Source organism: Anabrus simplex, chromosome 1 (assembly GCF_040414725.1).
Source record: "Anabrus simplex isolate iqAnaSimp1 chromosome 1, ASM4041472v1, whole genome shotgun sequence".
Taxonomy (NCBI): domain Eukaryota; kingdom Metazoa; phylum Arthropoda; class Insecta; order Orthoptera; family Tettigoniidae; genus Anabrus; species Anabrus simplex.
This window is the reverse complement of record NC_090265.1, coordinates 329,094,239-329,103,463: the sequence shown is the minus strand read 5'-3', so window position 1 is coordinate 329,103,463 and position 9,225 is coordinate 329,094,239. Positions and strand designations below refer to the sequence as shown.

Genomic DNA, 9,225 nt, shown 5'->3' with positions numbered 1-9,225 from the left:
GGCAGGCTTATGATAGTGTGAAGAGAAGGAAACTGTATCAAACAATGATGGACATGGAGTTCCCAACTAAATTGATAAGACTGGTACAAATGACACTAACAGGTACTAAATGCATGGTTAAAATAGAAGGAAATCTTACTAAAGACTTTGAAGTAAACCAAGGTTTGCTGCAAGGGGATGCGTTATCTACCCTGCTCTTCAATGTGGTTTTGGAGCGTGTGATGAGAAAGGCCACCGTGTAACACAGAATCTGGCTTATGCTGATGATGAGATGCTGTCTAGAAGACTGAAAGACCTAGAGGAAGGACTGGATAGATTAGAAAAGGAAGGAGGTGAAATGGGCCTAAGAGTGAATAATGCCAAAACTCATTACCTGTTTGCATCTAGAAGGACCGTAGTTAGGGAAGACAAGTGCATAAAATTAAACGGGATTAACTACGAGAGATGTGAAAAGTTTAAGTATTTAGGAGTGCTGGTGACAAAAGATAACGACATGAAAGAGGAAATAAAAGCGAGGATTGCTGCGGGCAATAGGGCTTACTTAGCTTTATTTAAAGTGTTTAGATCACGCAGCCTTGGTAGAAGATTAAAGTTGACAGTCTATCGAACAGTATTACGACCAGTGGTAACTTATGGCTCTGAAAAATGGACAATGACCAAAGTAGATGAACTGTTGAACAGATGGGAGAGAAAAATACTGAGAAAGATTTTTGGCCCGGTGAAGGAAGGGGAATTGTGGAGAATAAGGAAAAACAAAGGATTGGAAGAACTCTATGGACATCCAAGTATCGTAACCGAAATAAAAAGCAACAGATTAAGGTGGTTGGGACACGTGGAGAGAATGCCAGATAATAGGGCTGTCAAGAAGATCTATAAGGGAAATTCAGGTGGTAGAAGATGGAAAGGAAGACCCCGGAAAAGATGGCTGGATGATGTGGAGGAGGATTAAAGAAAGATGGGAATAAGAAGATGGAGGAGGCGTGCAGAAGATCGTGAAGATTGGGCTACAATCGTCAGAGAGGCCAAGGCCCTACAAGGTCTGTAGCACTGAGGAGTAAGTAAGTAAGTAAGTAAGTAAGTATTTTCAGAAATTCAGTAAATAGAGAAAGTCGCACAACACTACAACACTGTGCAAAATCAAGCAGTAAACTTGTTGGATTTTGTAATTATATTACTTGTTGCTTAATGAATAACAGGAATTTTACTTCTGTGTAACCCTTTCCCACGGACTATCTTTGACTCACTGTCTGGTGAAACCTAGAGTAATAATTGGCTTGTCAGGTATAGTTGTATAGTACCTTCACTAAATAATTTATTCTGTAAATACCACTTAAGATATTGCTTTCAAATTTTGTAATAATGGAAAAGACACTATAGTTATTCTAAAATGATACAATGAGATTACCTAATTACACGCAGCCACCCCTTCCCTCCCCCACCAACCCCTGTTCAGAATGATACTTCAAGAAGCATCCAATATGGTGCATAATAAAGTGTCGGTCTGAATTGCTCAAGCTAATTGGGCTCTTATTTTCTTGGTAATACAGAGAACGCAGGAGTTCACCCTGAATCCCCCAAACTTATTTCATTTTCGGGATCAGTCGGATGAAAATATTTAGATAGCAAATCATACTTACTCTCGGACAAACAAATTATAAACAATTTCTCACTGAATGGGATTGGAAGATAAATTGACATTAGTTGGAATATTACGTAACTACGTAGAGGCCCATAGTCTGAAACAATTAATTATCATTTTTAATTCTCCAGTTAAGTTTTGTACTAGTAGGCCTAATATTTTAAAAGGAGATGGTACCTGAATGAACATTTCCTGTCCCCTGCCGTATTTAGATTTCCCTCAGATTCATTTTCTGTCCCAACTGCTTCCCACACCATTTTAATTATCATCATACCTACAACTTTAAACTCACTACTATTGCATTCGTCAACATATTAATCTAATTTGTAACATATATCCTCTGCACTCAACTGGTTATATGCAGCCATGTTGCTGCAATGTGTTTACATTCACTCAGCTGTCTGTTCTATCTAATAAAACCTATGAAAGAACACTTTATTTTAGGATTTTGTGCATGCTAGTTGTATCTAGGAAGCGTAGGGAATTCACTGGTTCCAAGAAGTTATATGTTTAGCAGACAGATGACAGAGGAAGTCTGTTTGAAAGTCTAGTACGCTTTACTACGCAACCTACAGCAGACAATGTGCGATTCCAGTACATTTTACTACGCAACCCGCGGGAAAGAGTTAAAATGGAAATACTGTCATGTCCATCCAAGGAATTGTAAATCTTAGCTTATACCCGTACCTGTACCTTTGTAGATTGTAACAAAAAAATTATAACATGTCAAGTTTTCTTTTAATGAATAAATAAAAGAAAATAAAACTGACTCTTTATATCAAGTGCAGTATCAATCAATCCGGAATATCTTGAAAAGGTTTTTTTTCTTTTCGATTTTAACACTGTTTTAAATACCGCACCCCAATCGGAATTTCACTGAGTAGTCGAGGAGAGCTTTGTAATCACAAGTGAACATCAATGCTCCTTCCCTTCCCTGCAAAGTGAGTTCGCCCTCTCACTTCACTGTGAAGTATGCTTGTTACACAAGCTCCCTGCATTTACGTCACGCCTCGACGGGCGCCCAGCTGAGCACCTCTGCTATAGTGTGTGCTGAAGGTTTATTTCCTTTTTTTGAATTGTACATTCTTTTCTCTGCAACGTTCTCATAGGATGAGTTGTGTTTACACAACCGTATTACTAGACCAGGTAATGCTGAGGCTCACAAGAGCAACTGATGAGTTATGGATGTGCACTTATGCTCATGATGTTTATCTTGAGTCCAATGTTTATATAGTACAAGATTCTTTGTAGCCTTTTTCCTTTATTGGATGATCATGTGTAGGATCTAGTCGGTCTGTCACTATGTGAATTTTATATTGTGCTATACTCCAGGCCACCTTTTGAACAAACTAAAGCGGAAGAGAGGGTACAGGCCAGGGGAAGACACAGGTGAGAGTGACTGTGGCTACGGTGTTGTCACGTGATAGGAGAGGGACAACGCAACATGCGTTTCATACCTGCTGTCAGCAAGAGTTATGGCAATGGTGTTGCCAATGTGGAGCTGCCATACTTACTCCTTAGATGTCTTGACCACATGGGCGCAGTTACTTTTTTTTTTTTGCTAGGGTCTTAACGTCGCACCGACACAGATAGGTCTTATGACGACGATGGGATAGGAAAGGCCTAGGAGTTGGAAGGAAGCGGCCGTGGCCTTAATGAAGGTACAGCCCCAGCATTTGTCTGGTGTGAAAATGGGAAACCACGGAAAACCATATTCAGGGCTGCCGATAGCGAGATTCGAACCTACTATCTCCCGGATGCAAGCTCACAGCCGCGCGCCTCTATGCGCACGGCCAACTCGCCCGGTGGCGCAGTTACTATCCTAGTCCGTTTAAAACAGTAGTGAGAGAACTTCATCAGCGTACTTTGCTATCAAAAAACTGTGTGTGCATACTGTGTGCTAATTATTAATTCCTCAAGCCTCATATATGTTTGTTGGTTTCTTCTTACTCATACTAGTTATAGAATATTATTCATGCAATGGATCCGAACAAAAACTTGAAAAAGTTGGGAAAGAAATGAAAGATTTTACATCTGGCGAGAGAAAAATGTTTGGGTCTGTTTGCAAGCATTTCCAAGCAAACACTGTTGGTGGGATTACTACTGACAGACCTCTCCAGTCGGTGCAATTCAAATACTCCGAGTTAGGTGGGGCATCATTCCATTCTTGGTCCAGTCTTCGACTGAAATCAAGACCATATATTTAGATAATAATAGTGAATGATAAATAATAAAACAATGCAGACCTAACAGATATGATAGTAATAATTCAATGTACATAATGTTTACTATGCATGACAAAAGAATTAATTCGCAATCAATTATTTTAAGATGTAGCCATTAAGTGGCAATATGGGACTCCACTAACACAAATAAGTTTACGCATTTATTCTTTAAAATGTGCTCAAGTTACAATCGGTAAATTGTGCTATGTCATAGTGCTGCACTACAATTTGCCTTTACTTTCTTTTTTATCAACGAGTCATGAGTCACCTTCCACAGGATGCTCAAACAGTTTTCTTCTACATTTTACTGCACAGTAAGTAATTCATGTCGCACATGCCTATCTTAAATATTTTGTTTCATTTTCATTTTTCTTTCAATAATAAAGCCATGCACTTTATAAGTGCACAAAATTGATAAATTATACAAGTAAATACAAGTATATAAATAATTTTCTCAAATAATTAAACAGGATTTCCCTTATAGCATTTATTATTTCAAACAAAATGCAATTTGATATTTACAGTTTAACCATTTTTATATACATACAATTCACCTTTATATAACTCAAGTTCAAAATTGATACAATACAAAATATTTAAATACTGCATCATCTAGCTACATAAAATAGCTAAAAAGAATATGTAAGTGCATTTTAGATGTGAAAAATGTAGTAACACCCCATAGATCTATAACAAACCTCTCCACAGAGGAAATTCATGTTTCATTCATGTGAGCAGTTTCATCTAAATTAATTTCAAAATGTATATTTAGTACATTGGAACCTCAATCATTCCCAGATTTATCGTTTTTCTAGATCTATCATTCATAATTTGCAGTCCCGAGAACATTTCCAATACTCACGGGATGAAGATAACTGTTTATAGACAACTGTGATGCCCATCCAAAGGACTTTTCATTCCATCGTAACTAAGATTTTGTTTCTTTTCCCCAAATACCACTAGTGGCTTACAAACCATCAGATGCAGGTATTATGAAGTGCTTCAAGCGATGCTGCAGAAAGCAGGTAGTGCAAAGGGCTGTCTCTCTCAGACAATGAAAAGAGCAGAAATGAAAATGGATGTCCTGCAGGCAATTAAGTTTGTAACATCTGCTTGGCATCAGATCTCGCCAGTCACAATCCATAACCATTTCTGGAAGCATGGATACAATGAAAGCATAGAATATATTGAAACATTTGTTGATGAGGGACTTCTGTGTGATGACTGGGAAAAGTTGGGCATGAACAATGTAGAATTTGATATGTATGTGTCAATTTGGGGACTTTCACCGCATTCATAAATTTAAGTACCTGGGAGAAATTCTTACTATGAATGGAAATGAAAAGGAGGCATTACAAGACAGGGTTTCCACATGTTCTGCTCTCAGTGTAGAGCAATTGTGTGACAATGTCACTGAGTCAGCTGAAGAAAGTGAGTTGTGGAACAGCAAGATGAAGACCTAAGTCAAACAACCACCAAACTTTACTGAAGCTCTGAGTGCATTCAAAACACTTCAAGCTTACATTTACACTTATATTGACGGCAGTAAGCAGCAAACTATTTGGAATATTTGAAAGTGAATTGTTCCATGTGAAACGTAATCAGGTCAAAAAACAAATGTCTATTAAGGAATTTTCTAAAAGATTTTAAAAGTATCATAATTCTTTGCAAGAAGTGTGAAGGTATAAAATGTGTACTGTAATACTTTTTTATTTTATTACATTATTTATCATTACATATTTTAAGTGAGTCTATATGTGCTTTATTTTCAAGTAGCAAGTTTGCAATTGCTTCATAACTGGTAATTCCCCACATCCATTATCTTCCCTGCACCCTTCAGGTTTTCTTCACGATCCTGCCGAAAACAATGAACTGAGGTTCCACTGTATTTAGAAAATCTTACATCATCAGGTACTACATACATCTGGAATTCATGAGAATTTTAAACATATACCTATATCAAAATTAGTTTTCATGAAAAATTAATCTACTGAAACTGTAAACATATAAACTTACTTTCTTACTATAAAGAAATCGTGCAAAGCTAAATGCAGAATATGAGGACAAAGCTAAATGCAGAATATGAGGAATATAACTAAATTTTTCATTTATAATGATGATGCAGTAAGGAACTGTAGAAGAGGTCATCAGGGAATGGAGATCATGAAACTCAAAATGGGGTAAAGATAGACTGTGGGAAAAATGCCCTCATATTGGACTGCCTGGCCTTTGCAGATGACATCATTCTGATAACAGATAACCCTCAAACAGCCAGGAAGCAAGTGGAAGAACTACGCAGCCAAAACAGGATTAAGAATTTCCTTTGAAAACAACAGTACTCGTAGACTCAAAGCAGATGGCACGGACAGAATTGCAACTCAATTCGGGGACTTCCATCATGTTCATAAATTTAAATACCTCTTAGAAATTCTCGAAATTCTCACTACCAATGAAAAGGAAGCATTACAAGTGAGGGCAAGGAAGATGGAGATGGCCTTCACACTATGCCATGACACCTACAACCCATCTCCATTCAAGACAAATAAAAAAATTACTTCGTAGAGCAGAAACACAGACATGGGTGGCAAACTCAGTCTTTGGAAAAAGAGAAAAAAGATTCCTTCAAAAAATATTTTGTACAAAACAAGCTGCAAAAGAACCAACATACTTTCCAAGTCAGATCCAGGAACTCTATAAAACAATCAAAAACATTATGACAGATCTTTCATGCACAAATTAAAAGAATGAATCAAGAGAGGTTGGCCAACAGAGTACTCCTTCTGCAAGATGAGTGAAAAACACAGTCTGGGTGACTTGCACAGGTGCAGAAAGACCTAACAGAAGAAGATGCCAAAAAGGAAGAGATACAGGACAGAACTATTTAGGAAAAAGGTAGCGGGAATGAGGGATGCACCTGAAAAGTCACTGGCCAAGCCACTGAACATCTCTGTAGAAGAGCACGAAAGGAAAAGTCAAAGACTGCATGACAGAAGGGCAAGCAGATTGTGTAAACTTTGCCCACAGATGGCCATATTGATGAATGAATGATGAAAACACTTCACTTGGCACTAACTCCTGTTTCATATGAAAGACTATTCTTCAAAGACAGATTAGTTTCATCTCTCCATGCCTTTTCATCCATTTTTCTACATAGCATGATGTATCTGAGTAACTCAATCCTCATATTATGTAAATTCTCAAAAATATTCACAAATGCCAGATATATTCACAATTTAATCCTTGATGTAAATCAGAATATTTGAACAGTTGTTTCAATTTGAAACAACTACTCACATCTGTCATATTTTACAAACAATTATTATGTGCTATACTTAAAAACTAATAAACTGTAGTATATATTTCATTTTGCAATAATTCTTGAAGATATTCCATTTTGGTTCATTCAAGAAAATATCCTGGTAAACAACCAAACTATGCTACTGCACGATGACATGAAATTCAAACAAAATTAAAAGTAAAACTATATTTCCTTTCATCTTCAGCAAAGTGTCACGTATGTTCTACGCTATATAAATAAATGCTATGTCACATGCCTACTTTTAATGCCATTCTTGTACTGCCAATTTCCTTGTCTAAAAGGGAGCTTATGTTAACGAAAATGAGGTAGTGACAAACCTGATAAAATGTTCTATGATAAACCACCAGTGGAACAAACTTTCAAGTATCAGGAATCAACAAAAGACTTCTTGTACAACAAACATTTTTACAGTACTGCATTTTGCATAATCAGCAGTGAAATGAAAAATCTAACAGAAACTGGAGGCCAAATATATTTGATAATTTGTGTAAATATTCAGCACTGGACACATAAACAAGGAACTCTGTTCACATTACACAAAGGAGAATTACATGAACATTATTCACTTTCAAGTAACAGTATTACACCAAATTACTTGAGTAACATGAACTTTACTTTACATAAATTGTGGTATATATGCTATATTTAATTTCTGCTTATAGCATTAAGCTTACAATATCTGAATACATAAAGAGAAGAAAACGCAATAACAAAATGTTTTAATTAATGCTCAAATTATACAACCATTTATTCACAACAACATTAAGGAAACTTTGTCTAAAATATCATGAAATGATTATCAAAATATTTAAAATAGATATATTTCTAATATTATACAACAGTTTCTTTCATCTTCTCCATTGTAGACTTGCCCCAATTTATCGCACCCATCGAGCAATCAACCTTTATCTCTAAGAGAAATAATTACAGGATCAACTGTACATAAACTTCCTTTTCTTTTTACAAAATACTAGCCTTTTCACTATGTTATACAAGAATACTTCCTTTTGCCACACACCATATATTCTACATCTGTACCTGTATGCAGTTCTGATGCCAAATAAGAATAATCGAGTTAAGTTGTCAATGTTCAGATCTCAAACCAGACATGTTTAACACTATAGCACAAAACTTCATAGTTACATATGCTACTAAGATAGCAACATTTGTTCACAAATATATGTTGATCTACACCAGGTCAACATTCTATTCATAACTCTTGTATGGGTGTAACAAACTATTCCTCATAGTATATTGAAAAGTCGCAATAACTGTTTAACACAACAGCAGATATCTACTATACACATTTAGTTATCTGTGCTACAATCAGATTTACTCAAGTTCTTCCTCAAGTAGTTTACCCTTTCTGACTTTTTAGCAGAGTAATGATGCCACCAGGCCCTGGAAGTGTAGACTGGCCTGTAAGGAATGCATCCACTTCCCGTGCTGCCTGTCGACCTTCCGAGATTGCCCATACCACCAATGACTGCCCTCGTCGACAATCTGCAACATATACAATGTGCATTTAAGCAAACCGATATAAAATAGGTCATCATTAACAGTTTGAAGATTGGTTCATTAAAATTTAGGTTATTTCTAAAACATATTTTTCTCTTATTATTAAAAAAAAAAAAGCCTGTAGTCTTAAATTGTTTCTTAGAAAAATCATGTCATCAGTTTCTACTCGATTCCCTACCTTGTACTCCAATCATACCCATCACACTATACTTCACGTGTCATTGTTTAACTGATCTTTCTAATTATTATTACAGTTCTGACATGCCACACACAAGATTACATTTAATGTGATATTACTGATATACTGACACGACTCTGCTGAGGTTGGTATGATTATGTTCTTACAATAATTGAAATTTCCAAATATATCAATGATTTCTATTCTTACCACCACCATGTGTAAATGGCAATTATCATGGTATATCTCTGCTATTCACAGTTAGTAAACTTCTCATAAGTATTCTATTTAACCATTTCAAGGGTGTCTCTGAGAAGATTTTTCCTGCAAATCAGTGTTGTTTCCA

General features: G+C 36.2%; 1 protein-coding gene across 1 annotated transcript in view; it reads right to left on the bottom strand.

Annotated features, from left to right (window-relative positions):
- Positions 1 to 4,323: 4,323 nt before the first annotated feature.
- Positions 4,324 to 9,225, bottom strand: part of LOC136856759 (uncharacterized) — a 674,434-nt gene continuing 669,532 nt past the window's right edge. Inside the window, exon 40 of the mRNA XM_068224954.1 lies at positions 4,324 to 8,686. Coding sequence (XP_068081055.1) covers positions 8,541 to 8,686 — 146 coding nt within the window. The 3' untranslated portion in view covers positions 4,324 to 8,540. The remainder of the gene's footprint in view (positions 8,687 to 9,225) is intronic.